The 15,018-nt window shown below is 56.7% G+C and overlaps 2 protein-coding genes across 6 annotated transcripts in view; both read right to left on the bottom strand.

Moving 5' to 3' along the window:
- The window catches only part of NAA60 (N-alpha-acetyltransferase 60, NatF catalytic subunit), a 29,688-nt gene that overhangs the window by 506 nt on the left and 14,164 nt on the right, over nucleotides 1–15,018 (bottom strand). Inside the window, exons 2-7 of one of the 5 annotated variants that reach the window (XM_047713773.1) lie at nucleotides 11,950–12,065; nucleotides 9,065–9,194; nucleotides 7,694–7,790; nucleotides 6,329–6,563; nucleotides 4,950–5,298; nucleotides 2,290–4,691 (exon numbers count right to left, since the gene is read on the bottom strand). In XM_047713773.1, coding sequence (XP_047569729.1) covers nucleotides 5,142–5,298; nucleotides 6,329–6,563; nucleotides 7,694–7,790; nucleotides 9,065–9,194; nucleotides 11,950–12,059 — 729 coding nt within the window. In that variant the 5' untranslated portion in view covers nucleotides 12,060–12,065 and the 3' untranslated portion in view covers nucleotides 2,290–4,691; nucleotides 4,950–5,141. Of the gene's footprint in view, nucleotides 1–2,289; nucleotides 4,692–4,949; nucleotides 5,299–6,328; nucleotides 6,564–7,693; nucleotides 7,791–9,064; nucleotides 9,195–11,949; nucleotides 12,089–15,018 lie in introns of those variants that run through there. The other 4 variants (XM_047713772.1, XM_047713770.1, XM_047713768.1 and 1 more) reach the window with 4 other exon arrangements.
- The window catches only part of ZNF174 (zinc finger protein 174), a 62,912-nt gene continuing 59,942 nt past the window's right edge, over nucleotides 12,049–15,018 (bottom strand). The window contains exon 3 of the mRNA XM_047713763.1: nucleotides 12,049–12,172. Coding sequence (XP_047569719.1) covers nucleotides 12,144–12,172 — 29 coding nt within the window. The 3' untranslated portion in view covers nucleotides 12,049–12,143. The remainder of the gene's footprint in view (nucleotides 12,173–15,018) is intronic.

Raw genomic sequence — 15,018 nt, 5'->3', positions numbered from 1 at the left:
ACAGTGTCAATGTCCCCTGGGCAGGTGTGTGTGTGTGTGTGTGTGTGTGTGTGTGTGTGTATGTCAGGATCACTCTGGTTGAAATCCCCTGTTCTTTATCACTAGACCTCAGCCCAGGGGGACAGGATGGGATGTCCTGGGTTTGTCTCAATGCCCCACATTGTGTGGCTGACTTCCAGTCCCAGCAGCCCAGGTCAGCCTGTGGCTGAGCCGGCCCCACCAAGGGCTCCAGGCAAATCAGGTGATGATGTCAAGGACACTCTGGACACCTGGACAACTGGGTTCCTTTCAGATGGAGAGGAATAATCCATTAGGTCCCCTCCCAGCCCTTGTACCCTAGTCTCATTTTGGAGGTCCCTGGGACAGCAGATTCTGGAGACTTTGGTCCCTGGGGGGTTTTCAGGTTGTTACAGTGTGGCTGTGGCCCTGCGTGGTGGGAGCCTGAGTTGCAGCAGCCAGAGAACAGCCCTAGGAGGAGGACTGATGAGAGATGTTGAACGCTGCAGCTGGGACCGGGACAGGGACATAGCCACTCAGCAGGTCCACCAGATGAGCCACTTGAGGGGATGACAAAAAGGGTGTCTCCTCCCTCTGCCACAACACCTACTGCCTCAGAAGACCAAGGCCAGGTAGGATGAAGACAGAAGCTAGGGAGGCTGTCCCAGGCACTGGGCAGAAATGAGATCTTGCCAGAAGCCACAGTAGATGGTCCCTGTAGACAGTCAGAGGTACAATCCCCTCACTTTTGGAGGAAGCCGTGAGGCTCAAAGGGGAGCAGAGGCCACTCCACAGTCCAGATCCTGGGACACCCAGGCTGTGGTCAGTGGCCACTGTGGTGGCCTCTAATGCATGTGTCCCAGTATCTGGCTCATGGAGTCCCCCTCCCCCCACCTTGAATTGGGACTGGCTCAAGGTCTTGTTTGACCAACAGAATGTGGCCCCACGAGGGGCTCCAGGCAGATCTGGCCTGAAGGACGCCTGGCAGCTTCCAGTGTGTGCACTGGGGGAGGCCGGTCTCACATGATGGGAAACCAGGTCAGTCCGGGGGAGGCCATGTGGAGGGAGCCACAGCCACAGCCAAGCTCTGGGCCCTCCTGGAGCGATTCATGGGCCCCAGCCCTTCCGTGGGAGAGACTGCTGCAGCAGACAAGCTGGATCCAAAGAGAACTCGCTGGGCTGACCTCTACACAGCTCCTCCCTGGACCTCCCGAGACTTTCTTGAAAAACACTCTGTGAGAGGCTGAGAGCGAAGCCACAGTCCCAGTGTCCTGGGGCCCAGGAGCTGACGTGAAGGAACATCCCAGACCAGCAGACACTTGTGGAAATGTGCACTCACCACTCTGGGGACACTGTGCCCTTGAAGCCCACTGCAGGGAGGACGGCCTGGGAAGGCACAGCTGTGTTCAGGGCAAGGCTCAACCACGGGCCCCATCCTCCGGGGGGCTGACAGTCGGCCACACAGCCGGGCAAGGGCCCCAGCGAGTCCGCTACTTACTCCTGAAGCTGGCCCAGTGGCACAGAGGAAACTGCACCAACACTAGTAACCTGGGTGTGACTTGCCGGCACCAGGGATGCTGTTCGGTGCCCCCTGTGGGGTATCAACCCCTCCCCTGCCCCGGGGGCTCCCCCACACCCAGCTCTGCAGGTGCCTCCGCCCTGTGCCCCAGGAAGGGCCGCCTGGATCATGCCCGACTCCCAGGGAGCAATACACATGGGCTCTGGAGGGGTCCCGGCCTGGGCTGGGCTCTCCGGCCACCATTCACACGCTGAGTCGCTGTGAGCTAACTCGCGGTCCCTGAACCAGTCGTCCTCATCTGCCCAATGGAGTGGCAAACAAGACCTCCTTCCCCAGAGTGGCCAGAAGCTCCGAGGAGAGACTGGTGGAAACCCCCAGCCCCAGGCTTGGCCCAGCCAGAGGCGCCCTCCCCCAGGTTCCCATGCTGTGGCCCAGAGTCTCCACCTGACAATTGTGTTGAGTCCCCTGTGGAACCTTCTCTAAGCCAGGACAGTGCCTCGTGACAGGACCAGGCCCTAGCTAAGGCCACAAGCTGCTGAGAGACCCCCGAAGCGCTGGTGGCCACTGAGGGCCTTCTGCTCGCAGAGCCCGGTGCGCTGCTCAGCTCTAGAACTGCTACCCCACCACTGCCTTGGTTGGCAGATGAGGCAAAAGCAGTCAGCCCTTTCAGCTGGAAGCCCTCCTTGGAACCGGACAATCAGTTCCTGATCTGCCCTCCGCCACAGAGCTGGGGCCCAAAGTGTGGCGGCCTGGCACTGGAAAGACAAGATGTGACCAATTAAAGTCTGTTTATTTGTAATGAGACAAAACACTACAATCTGTTCAACACAGGCTGGACGCTGCAGTGGTTGGGGGCAGGGACAGAAGGGCAGGGCAAGGCCTCTGAGCTTGATTATGAATGTCCAAGGCAAAACCTTCCAGAAGACTCTTCCTGACCCCCGGGGCAGAAATAAAAATCACACGTCACCGTTGATTCAGATGAGACAGAACACCAAGCTGGGTCTCAGCATGTCGCCAAGGTCAGTGCAGAGGTGGGGACAGGTCAGCGAGCCGGGGACCTGTCCCTGAGGGGGGTGCTGCCAGTCAGAAGGTGGTTGGAGGAGGAGAAGTGCTTCTCCAGCCCAGGGCTCGCCCTCCTCTTGAGAACACCTTTCTCCCACCCGGAGAGTGGAGGCGGCCCCAGGCTGGGCAGTTCTGGGGGAGGGGAGTGTGGCAGTCCCTCGGCCCTCGGCCCCCGGCCTGGTTGCTCCCCCTTCTCCTGCCCTAAGGCCGGCGCACCGCGGCCATGGCTCCATAACACCACAGCAACACTGGGCATGACCGCCACCCCCTCTATTGCAGAGGGCAGGGCAGGCGGCAAGCGGCGGGGGGTGGGGGTCAGGGTGACGCCAGAAGCCAGTGAGGTTTGCACGCGCACTTCCTGGCTCTGACAGCTTCTCCTGTCTCTGCCCCTGGGGACTGAGGGGCTGCAAGGCACGTGATGGCCCCCAGCCCCAAAGGCCGGGCCCCATTGGATCGAGAGCACTCGACTTCCTCCTGTCTGCATCTTGGGAGCTATAGCTCATGGACTTGGGGGCTGGGGAGGGGACCCCCGGGAACCTCACTGCCCCTGTCCTCAGCCCAGCTTTGGGGACAGCTCAGGTGAGCCAACACCTGCCATCTAATAGGCAGATCCGCACTCCCCAAGACAGCCAGAAGCCCTCAGCAGGAGGGCACCGGAGGGCTTGACCTCCCGCGTCAGGGTCTAAGCCCCTGAGTGTAAGGGCCTGCTTAGCCAGAGCGAGCCATTTTATTGTTTATGCAATAAACTTAGATTGAACCTGCCCCTTCCCCCAAGAGCAAAGCGCTTAGAAACAGAACCGATGAAATATGGCTGGCTGGTAAAATACGGCCAAATAGCCCCAATAACGGAGCGCAGATACCAGGACATGTCAGGCTGAGCAGAGATAACGGAGCCCAGATCCAAGGACGTGAAAGCGCACGTATTACCCGCCAAGAAGTGGGAGCCCCGCCTTTTAGTCGCCAGACAAAGGCGCCAATTCTAGCCAAGGTCATAGGCTGAGTCAAATAACTACTATAGGGTGAATTCATCTGGCCACCTGTGTGTGGCCAGGCTCAACCACAGGGCCTTCGCTCTATAACAGTTAGTCTGTGAGGCTGGGAGGGGTCGCCTCTAGCAAGAGACGGCCCGGGCCGGTCAGTTTGATTCTTGATGCTTGGCGCGAAATAAAGCTTTGCTTGACCTTTGCTTTGTATCAGTCTCGCTCCTTTGACCATGGACCCAACACGAGATCTGTGCTTGGGTGAAAAGCCTCTGGGCTCCGCCCACCAAGCGACAGCCCCTCACAGAGAGGCAGGGACTGCTCCCCCCCCCCAGGCTTCTGCGGGCTGGTTTTGGACAAGGATCTGGCATTCCCTTTCACCCCCTTGTTGTTCTGAGGCTCCCCTGTCTTTAGGTGAGGTCTGTCCCTAACACCTGGGTTCCTCCCTTCCAATAAAAGTTCATTCCGGCTCTAGAGGAAGGAGCTAGAAGGAACCAGCAGTGGAGGGGGAGGGATCAGAGGAGGAAACAGACCACAGTGAACGCCGCCACAGCCCAGCCGGCCAGTGGGGCTGGCGCACGCGCATGAAGGCGGGACCAGGGCGCACGCAGGCAGAGGCGGAGGTTTCCGGAGGTTACCAGAAAAGGAAAGAGGGCTGGAAGAGCCTGTGGGAAAGAAGAGGGGAGCAGGGGTGAAGGCCCCCAGGGAGATGTCCTGCTCTAGCCTGGAGCACGAGCCCTCCAGGCCCGGAGTCCCTCCCAGTCTGCACACAGATCAAGGCACAGATGGGGGGAATCCAGCCCAGGTGGTCGTGCAGTGCCTCCTCATGAGTCCCCCAGCACCCACGTGCTCTGGGCTGCGTCCAAGCACCAGGGTGTGGGCCTGGCAGTCCGTGTGACCCCTTGTGGCTCGGAGGTCTGAGAGATCGCTCTCTGTGGCACTCATGACCTCAGAAGTGGGCGCACCTGAGCAGAGCTCTGGTTTACCAGGCCCCTGCCCCAAGCGGCTGCTGCCAAAGCAGACCTGGCGCGTGGGACGATGCGGAAGGAGGGCAGCTGAGTGGTTGGGGCCAGCGGGAGGAGCAGCTTCATCTTTTGGTGCCTTCTCCATTTTTGAACCATGTGAATGCATTCCTATTTAAAATGTAGTTCAGGAAGTGAAAAGACAGAAGTCTGGCCAAGGGCTCAAGGACTCAGTTTTCCTTCCTGAAGTCTCTGAAAGTCAGTCAGGCTACCTCAGCTCTTGGGACCACTTCCCAACATACCGGTGCCGCAAGTGCCACTCAGGCCCTCCTGTTTTTACGGCTGAGGGAGGCACGGGCTTCATTTCCTGGTACCACCATCCCACTGGGCTCTGCTCCCCTCTCCCCACACCACCCCGCTCCCACGTACCTGTCAGAGTCCAGGTGTGCCCACGATGCTCTGCTCCGAGCCTGCGTAGCACCCCGCCGGCAGCTGGGGCAGGCCAGCGGGCCCGGCCAGGGGTCACCGGCTCCTCTGCAGAAGACAGAAGTCCGACAGCCAGGAAGGCGGGTTCTGCGGGGTGCCGAAGGGCGGGGCCTGCTGGCGGTCGCCCAGCTGGCATCACATGGTCCGGCTGTAGGCAATGCCGCCCTTGCTGGAGATGCCAGACCACGGCAGGAAGCTGCAGAGCAGGCTGTGGGCCTGACGGTAGATCCTGTGCGGGATGGAGCAAGGGCTCAGGTTTGCTAGCGCGGAGCCCAGGTGTTGGATGTAGTCCGTGGGGCTCCGTTAAGGAAGACTCCAACTCGCCTGGCCTGCCCACGCACCCTGGGTGGCACTGTCAGCAGGGGCCCACAGAGCCATCTGCAGGACTGCGTGCAGATGCCACACCGTTCCTGAAGGACACCCAAAGCTCCGGAGAGTCTTTCAGCTGGAGGGTCCTCTGCTGTGCCAAACAAGCTAGGGTAGCGTGCGGTGCAAGAGGACCTTCGGCGAGGCCTCGGGCATGGGACAGCTGGACCAAAGCTGGCAGACGGGGACTGTGGGCTGGGGCGACAGGTATGCTGGAAGAGCAAGCGTTCCCAGTTCACTCCCACGCTCAGTCATCAGAACGGCAGGGCCTTGGCCCTGGGACAAGGAGGGGGTCCCAGCTTCCCAGGGACTAGGAGGCCTGCAGGGTCTGGGGCCGCTCCTCTCCCTCCTGTTTACTCCCCTGTGACACGGCCAAATCGTCACCTCCCCCCGGTTCATTCCTCGCGCGCTCACAGTGTCGGGGGCCACACCCCCCATCAGGGAGTCTCCCGGCCTCCCTCCTTCCTATCCCGGCCCAGAGAGGGCTAAAGAGGAGAGAGTAGGGGAGGAACACAGCTCTAGGTCACAGGCCTCGGGAAAGGGAGGTCTGAACCCAAGCGCTCCAAACAGCCAGCAATTCTCTTCACCCCATTGTGCGTCTTCTCCCCAGCCCGAACAGGGCCCGCTGCGGGCGGGGGCTGGTCTGCCGGGCTCACAAGTGTCTCTCCTGCGCGCCCGGAGCAGGAGGCTCTCCATCACTCTTTGGTGGGTGGGTGGGTGGACCACGGGCCGAGAGCGTTAAAGCCCACAGCTCATGCCAGCTGAAGTCTGAGGAACACTGAGCACAACCAGATCTACCCACACCACCACCTGGTCAGGAAAAACGTGTCCCGTGAGCTTGGCCTCGTGAATCATGTGAAGGCAACGCAGCTCCATCTGGCGTATAGGCCCTGCCCCTGCAAGTCACCCTTGAGACTGGGAAACCACATCCCTCACCCCCGAGAAGTAAAGGATATAGGATTGTCCAGGGAGGGTGACCGCCGTTGATGTAGAGCACATAGGTGAAGCCATCTTTGAGGACCCCTCGGATGGAGTAGTAATAGGGGAGATAGTGATGTTGCTTAAAGTCTCTGTTTTCATAGAAGTTTATTGCTGTGTTGTTGGTGGTGAGGACGTGCAGGTAGATGGCTTTGCAGTGGTCCTGGGCGGTGGTTGATATGTGATCCTTCAAACTCTCAAGTAAAAGGGAACCTGCAGGAGAAGGGGTGACAGTCACACACAGCAGGGCAGGCTGGCAGGGAGCATGAAGCAGAACGAGGAGGCGACCTTGCCAGACACGTCTACAGATCTCCCTGCCACTACACCGAAGATGAAACTCCCATAACCACCCGGTCAAAGCCCCTAAAATCCCAAAGCCAGATGGGGCTCGTCTGCCACACACAGTTGGGCATCTGGAACCACAGATCGGGGCCAGGGAGTTCCCTCGAAGGGGCTGGGACCGGGGTGGAGACTCATTAAACTCTCCTACGACGGAAAGAGCAAACGAGAGCCCTGGAAAAGGCAGACCAGGCAGGCCTGGGTCACACAGAAAGACCGCTGCCTACTAGCCAGGTGGCAGAGTCGGGGGAACCTGGAGACAGGCCTGGGCACAGCTCCCCGCATGCAGCAGGCGTCTGATAAACGGCAGCCGGACTGTTTTTTTCTCTTTTTTAAAAGATTTTGTTTGGGGCGCCTGGGTGGCTCAGTGGGTTGAAGCCTCTGCCTTCGGCTCGGGTCATGGTCCCGGGGTCCTGGGATCGAGCCCCCACATCGGGCTCTCTGCTCGGCAGGGAGCCTGCTTCCTCCTCTCTCTCTGCCTGCCTCTCTGCCTACTTGTGATCTCTGTCTGTTAGATAAATAAATAAAATCTTTAAAAAAAATAAAAATAAAAAAATAAAAGATTTTGTTTGTCAGATAGTGAGAAGGAGAGAGCACAAGCAGGGGGAGTGGCAGGAGGAGGAAGAATGTGAGACTTGACCTCAGGATCTCAGGATCCCTCGTGATCTCAGGGATCATGACCTGAGCTGAAGGCAGACGCTAACCGACTGAGCCCCCCAGGCGTCCCTGGGACTATTTTTCTACCCTTAATCAAGAACACTTTGGGACTAAACATAAGTCGTGTGTGGTGGCAGGTGTGCTGAGAGGGGCCCATTCCCCAGAGACCTGACGGTGGATGCAAACAGCGCAGGTTGAAGGCCCATGGACTGGTGGTAGGGCAGGAGGCTGAACGTCCCTGCAGGATGGGGGGACGAGGGACATGGGCTGGTCATCGGCACATGGGAAACGACTGGACAGGGAGGCTGGAGCAGACGTGGCTCGTCCTCGAGCTCAGCACCCCTTACCTATGCCATGCTTCCTGAACTCCTTCACTACTCCCAGACTTAGAATGTACGCAACCTGGGTGTCAACAGAGAAGTTGGAGGCTAGAATATCTCCATCCTGAAGGAAAAGGCAGACACGGAGGCAGATTAACGGCTGAGGCACCTGGTACAGGGCACATCTCACCCACCGACTCCCCGATCATGACACTTCAGGGGCAGGGGTTGGGGCGCGAGGGGACAGAGCAAAGGATAATGGAGAGTCACCCCCCACAACCCACAGAGAAACGACAGGGTGCAGGTCCTTAGGGCACAAATGGCTCAACTAAGGCACATACAGAGTGTTGCTTCTCTTGGGGATCCTGACACAGGGCAAAGGCAGGGCGGTAACAGGGATTCGACCGTGTTGCATGGACACGTATGGGGCACTGGGGACCAGACAAAGCTTGCAAAGGTTTGCCTTAAGGATTGGACGCTGCCCCCAGGTGGTCTCTAAGTAGAGGGAGCAGGGGCCTTAGCCGCCCCTCCACCGCCCTGCGCCGCCCACACTGCCCCATGCCCGCCCCCCGGTCCCGGAGATGGAGTTCCGGCCTGGGAGGCTGCTGAATCTAACCTCCAGTGCGAGACCAAGTGGAATTAAAAAGCTCAGCAGGAAGCTGGTAGTTCTTAAAAGAAACTACCTTTGCCAGAATCTAATTATGGGCAAAATGGAGTATACTTGACAGGGTCGGGTCTTTCAAAGGGAGATGTCTTTACTGTACTTCTGAAGAAATAACCTGAAGCTAAACAGGTAGAACCAGCTGCCCGTTGTCAGCGAGTTCTTTCCTGCCCTTGGTGTCACACCCACGCGGTAAGCACTGCTCCGTCCCGATGACCAAAGACCAAAGATGACCAAAACTGTTAGGCCGAAGCTTGACCCAAGACAACCATGTGGAACCATGTGTCTGTGGCCATGACCTCGCGTTTTACTTTACACTCAGGGCAGAGCTTGCTGACGTGGGGCCCCTAGACCCTTAGGAGTCCCGACACAGATCTCGGAGAGGGATGAAAAGATCTTGGCTAACCGCTAACCGGAACCTGGCATGTCCTTCCACCAACCACAGCACTGCTGGCCGTTTCTACAAGTCCCTGATCCTCCCAGAGCCCCCGACAACTCTGGGGGCTCTCAGCGTGTTATTTACACTCCTCCCTACTTTGAAATGACAGTCGTGAAGACTGCGGCTGGGTCTCCTGTTCGTGTCTAACTGTATCACCTACACCCAGGAAGAAACCAACTGGGGATGCGTCTTGTAATGGGTCCGGGCTCCTAGGAGAAAGGGCCACAGAGCAGGCAGCGTGATTTGGTCACACATCCCGGTGGCAGGGACAGGGACCTCCCTCTCTACACATACTTACCTCCTTGTGTATCTTGCTCCTACTTTTTATCTCGGCTACTATCATTCCCACGATGGCGCCCCTGTAGGTTGCGGCAAGGGAAAAGAACTTCTTGTTGGAGGTGATATCACGATACCATGAGTCTGGGTACCTGAGGAGGAGAACAAACTGAGGTGAACCTGCAAAGGTCAAGTTCAACTAATGTTGGGCTTCACAGGGGAACCACAGTGTGCCCACCGCTCCACGGCTGAGAAGGAGCCTACACCAGACGGTCTTCTTAAAGTGTGATCTGTCTGGATGGGACTGAGGATTTCTTTCTTTCTTTCTTTCTTTTTTTTTTTTTAAGATTTTATTTACTTATTTGACAGAGACAGCGAGAGAGGGAACACAAGCAGCAGGAGGGGGAGAGGGAGGAGCAGGCTTCCTGCCGAACAGGGAGCCCGATGTGGGGCTCCATCCCATGACCCTGGGATCATGACCTGAACCAAAGGCAGACGCTTAACAACTGAGCTACCCAGGCACCCCAGGACTAGGAATTTCTTTAAAATGTCTTTTTCTTTCCTTAAGAAGAGAAAAAAAATTTTTTTTAAATTTCTTATTTACTTGGGGGGGGGGGGGGGCAGAGGGAGAGGGAGAAACTCAAGCCGACCCTGAGCACAGAGCCCAATGCAGAGCTTGATCTCATGACCCTGAGATCATGACCTGAGCCTAAACCAAGAGTCGGACACTTAACTGACTGAACTACCCAGGAGGCCCTAAACAAGAATGGGAATTTCTTTTTTTTTTTTTTTTTTTTTTTTTTTTAAAGATTTTATTTATTTATTTGACAGAGAGAGATCACAAGCAGGCAGAGAGGCAGGCAGAGAGACAGGAGGAAGCAGGCTCCCTGCTGAGCAGAGAGCCCAATGCGGGACTCGATCCCAGGACTCCGAGATCATGACCTGAGCCGAAGGCAGCGGCTTAACCCACTGAGCCACCCAGGCGCCCCAAGAATGGGAATTTCTGATGGGAAAAATGATTTTACTATTATTACAGGAGAGATGAGAGGGAAAATCCTCTGACGACATTCTCTCTATGAGAGCAGGATGTGGAGGGACAGCTGGATGAGGTAAGACTGATGGCCCCGGATGCCCCACAGACCTGGGTGATTTCCAAGAATTCTGTGAGTCCTTTTGAAGACTGGGGGTGTGGGGAGAGCCATGTTCACAGGTGAATGGCATTTGAGTTCACTGCACCTCCCTGGGCAGGGACGGGGACAAGCCTTTGAGGGCAGGGTATGGCTAGGGTTGCTAGGGGCGGTTCACCAAGACCACCGACCCAGGTGAGGAGGACGAGAACTTTCCGTGCAAAGCCCCTGGATGGTAACAAAAACGCAGACTCAGCCATAGCCAGGAGGCATGGTCAGAAGGGCAGGGGTACTTGGGGCCTCGGGGTGTGTGGGTTTTTAAATTTGGGGTAGACATAACAGGTTAGTCTAAGATGCCTTTGTTGAGACCAAGAGCTGGGAAAGGGCGCCATACCCTCTCAGTGACATAGCAGACGGGTCCTCTACTCGGCTCTGCTCCGCAGAGGCCACTGACCACCCACCAGAAGGTCCTACAGGGCATCACCTTCACCCCTCCCTAGTCCTCCTCACACAACCCAGGGGGCTCGGCTGGCGTGGCAGCCAGAACACGGAGCTGCCACCACACAGCGCGCAGGCCTGCAGTTCACTCTGCTGTCTTTGGAACCTGAGGCCTCGGCTGTAGGAAGCTGTGAGCAGAGGCTGGCAGGCCGGGTGCCTCAGGAGGCAGAGGCTACAGCCCCGTGTGGCTCTACCGGGCACATGCACCCTCTGCGGGGCCTGATCCAAGCACGACTGGGCTACTCTGCAGCGGCAGTGGGACTGCTGGTGGAAGTAGGGTCCCTCTGTGACCCCGAAGAACCGCTGGCTCGCATCCCCCCTACCCCAGGGGCTAGGGCACCTCCTACCAAAGCCCGCCTGTCCCCTCCCTCCCTGCCTGCAACAGGTTAAACCACCAGTCTGAGGTCAGGACTCTCCTGGAAATACGAGGCCTGGCAGGATCTAGTTCATTTTTTAACAAGATGTTTGTTTTTGTTTGAAAATAAAGAATTCTTGTTATGAGAACTCTGGATTTATGGTCTGAACAGCTTGCCACATGTGACATATACAGCAGCGTTCCCTCTGGCCGGCGTGCTGCCCATCACACTGGTACTTCTTTATCTTCTAACTGCCAGGCAGTAAAACGAAGCCTGCGCCCACTCTTCCCGCACAAAAGCTGGACGTGCCCATGACGGAAGCAAAGCCAAAGAACTGCAGCTAATAATCTGGCCCCCAGACAACGGGAGACATCCTGCTCCGGTGAGCAACCCTAAGCGTTCATCTGGCGCCTGTTTTCAAATAAATGCAGGATTGGGATCCGCCCTCTCCCTAGTCTGCGGTTTCCGTGTATTATCTCATTAAAGGAGTCCTCATCCACAAACACACATGCCCCCCCGCAGACGCCCGCCCCCCCCCCACCCGGCTGAGTAATGAGCACTTGCAGGCACGCACCCCAATGGACGGAACCAAGGCCTTGCTGCCCCGACAGCCACGCTGCGGCTCAGTGCTCTGAATCGTCAGCAGCGCGCACTGGACATCTGCTCAGCTGAAGACCCTCCGGAGAGGCCTTCCAGGGAACTCTCTGTGCGGGGGAGGCCGTGAGCTAGAAAGGGGCCGATGGCAGTCAGGGCCCGAAGCCTGGGGTCCAACAATAGGCAAGGCGAGCCTGGGCCACCACGGCACCTCCAGGCCATGCTGGCTGTCCCAGCAAGTCGTCTGGCTCAGGCACCTGCGCTTCCGAGAGTGGCCCCCCGCCCCCCACCCCGCCAAAGTGCAGCTGGGACAGTGGAGCCGCTCAACTTACTCGATGGGGAACCAGTCACCGCACAGATGCTTCACGGTGTCTATGTCATCGTGGCAGAGGAGGCGTAGGCTGACCTCGCTGAGGGCGCTGGATGGCACCACCTCTGTCATTCACACCTGCAGGGAGGGAGGCGGCGTCAGAAGGGCAGCCGCGCCCCGTCACCAGCCCACGGAACCGGGCACTGTCACCGCACGCTACTTCCTCCTCCTCTTCTCATGCTCACCTGTGAGGCAAACAAGACAGGGAAGCTAGTATTGTCCCCCACAGACGGACGTCTCCTCAGTAACTGCACAGAGAGTGTCTCTCGCCACAGCCCTGAGCAACAGGTGGCAGTCATCCCTGCACTGCAGATGAGGAAATGGGGTGCCTCTCCCCACCCCGGCTCCTCCTGCCTCTCCCTCCCTCTCTGCCACTGCAGAGAGCACCCCTTCCTCCCACTTCGCCCCACACCCCCACCTCTCCCGACCGGGTCCCGTCTGGGGCAGCCTGGTGTGGGGCCACAGTTGGGCTGGATTTCAGCGGAAGTGGCACCAGCCGGCGGGGCTGTTTCTCCTCCCCGACTCAGCCAACAGAGACTCGTGGGCAGGGAGACAGACCACGAGACACGCCAAAGTTCAAATCAAGGGTCATGAGTTGCTAATAATTCTTTTATTTTAAAAAATATTTATTTATTTATTTTACAACGGATCCTGCATTCTTATTTTTCTTTCAGCAACCTCCATGCACAGCCTGCGGCCCGACCGCGTGACCCTGAGATTGAGGACCGGGCGGGCGCGCCGCCCACAACTCTTCTGAATCAGGAGGGCGTGTTCAGCCCAGGCTGCTGATGGGGCAGCCTGTTTCAGTTAAGGGCAGGCAGATGGAAAGGCTGGGCTCCGACAAAGCACCTGCACCCCCAGGATTTAATGACTTCAAGAAAGCAGAACCTGCCACCTCGGGTCTAGCAGCCCCTCAAGCCCAGCCTCTAACCGCGATGTGAAATTCGCTAATCACTCAGGGATCCCCCTAAAATGCTGGGTCCGGACCCAATCGAGCCTCCTGCCTACACGCACACAGGCTTCAGTTCAAGGGCACCATGATGCGCAACAAACACGGAATGAGGGGCATTCTGCAAGACAACTGGCTGGTCTCTTCAAAAGATAAAGGTCATTTAAAAAAAAAAAAAAAGAAAAAAATAAACCAAAAGAAGTGAGGAGACCTACCACCGAATGTGATGTGTAAAACCCCACCGGGAAAAAGAACAAGTCAAAATAACCTTCTGAGAAAATGGAAACACAGGCTGGACAGATGATGTTATGAAGCTGTTACTGACGGTATTGGACAAGAAACTGAGTAATTACGTAGAAGTCTTGGGAGTGAGACGTCCTGAGGTCTGAAACTAACTTTAAATGGCTCAAGAGAGGGGCGCCTGGGTGGCTCAGTGGGTTAAAGCCTCTGCCTTCGGCTCAGGTCATGATCCCAGGATCCTGGGATCGAGCCCCACATCAGGCTCTCTGCTCCACAGGGAGCCTGCTTCCTCCTCTCTCTGTCTGCCTCTCTGCCTACTACTTGTGATCTCTGTCTGTCAAATAAATAAAATCTTTAAAAAAAAATAAAGACTATTTAAAAAAAAATAAATGGCTCAAAAGAATCCAACTACTTCAGAAGCAAACAGGACACAATGCTATTCACACAATGCATGAACTTAGTGCCCACACACTCAACTTCTCTGCATGTTCAAACTTTTTCATAACAAATATTGCTGGTGGCGGGACCCTGGAGAGGCTGGTCATCACCTACCAACCTGAGTTTACTCTAGAAACTGGTTCTCTGAGTGTGCACCGACAGAGTCCTGGCAATGCCCATGTGAAGGCCAAGAAAAATAAGGCTGTACCCACCTCGAGTCTAGCCCAATTTCCAGAGACAAATAACCCAGTTTCTTATGCCCTAATGTCATCTTCCCCTCCATAAACAAAACTGAAGGAGGCTGAGGTAGAAGGAAAAGTAAATAAAGTTAAATTTCCTCTAAACCCAAATCCTCACTAACAAGGACGCTTGATAGCAAGAATCTGACATTCCACCAGGAAACTCCCAATTGTCTTCATGCTAGTGCCTCATTAAAGGGAAAACGGCCTTGGCTTGATAGTAACCAGGCCTTCAATATCCTGACATATACAGCAGCGTTCCCTCTGGCCGGCGTGCTGCCCATCACACTGGTACTTCTTTATCTTCTAACTGCCAGGCAGTAAAACGAAGCCTGCGCCCACTCTTCCCGCACAAAAGCTGGACGTGCCCATGACGGAAGCAAAGCGACAAAACTGCAGCTAATAATCTGGCCCCCAGACAACGGGAGACATCCTGCTCCGGCGAGCAACCCTAAGCGTTCATCTGGCGCCTGTTTTCAAATAAAAGCAGGATTGGGATCCTGCTTTTATTTCAAAAATAAAATAAATAAATAAATAAATAATATCTGCCTGATAGCCCTTCTGAACACCCCCTTTGTCCTCACCCACCACTGAGTCCACCCCTACTGTGCTTTTAAAAACTCTGACTGTAATCTGGCTCGGGGTCCAAGTCCCTACTCTGCTGTGTCGGGTATACTTGGGCCCAAGCTTAAGCTTGTCAAATAAACCCTCGTGTGACCGCATCGGCGCTTGGCTCCTTGGTGGTCTCTCGGATGCGAAAACTCGGGCATAACACCCAAAGGTCCAGGGGCCCCGATGCTCAGTCCTGACCATTCAGCTAGCCCAAGTTAAGTGCCTGGGACAGTCCTTCAAGGTCACCTGCACTGACTGCCCTGGCATCGTTAGTGCCCGGTTCCTGTGAGACCGCAGGTGTTTCCGGGAAGGTCCCCGGAAAGGGCGCGTCCTAATGTGCCAGTTGCCAGGGGCTGAAATCCACCCGAGGCTTGACTGCTGGGACTGGGAGGGGGAGCAGCTGCTCAGCCTCTAAGCCCTGGACACGACCCCAGCAGGCTCTACTCAGCAAGAGGCTTCCTGCGAGGGCTGGCTGGGCGGGTGGCCCCCCGACCACGTGCTGCGGAGCAGTCGGGCCAAGGGCCGGCCGAGGGCAGGAGGAGGTAGATGCACT

This window comes from Lutra lutra, chromosome 18, assembly GCF_902655055.1.
Source record: "Lutra lutra chromosome 18, mLutLut1.2, whole genome shotgun sequence".
Classification (NCBI taxonomy): domain Eukaryota; kingdom Metazoa; phylum Chordata; class Mammalia; order Carnivora; family Mustelidae; genus Lutra; species Lutra lutra.
This window is presented reverse-complemented; position numbering and strand designations above follow the sequence as displayed.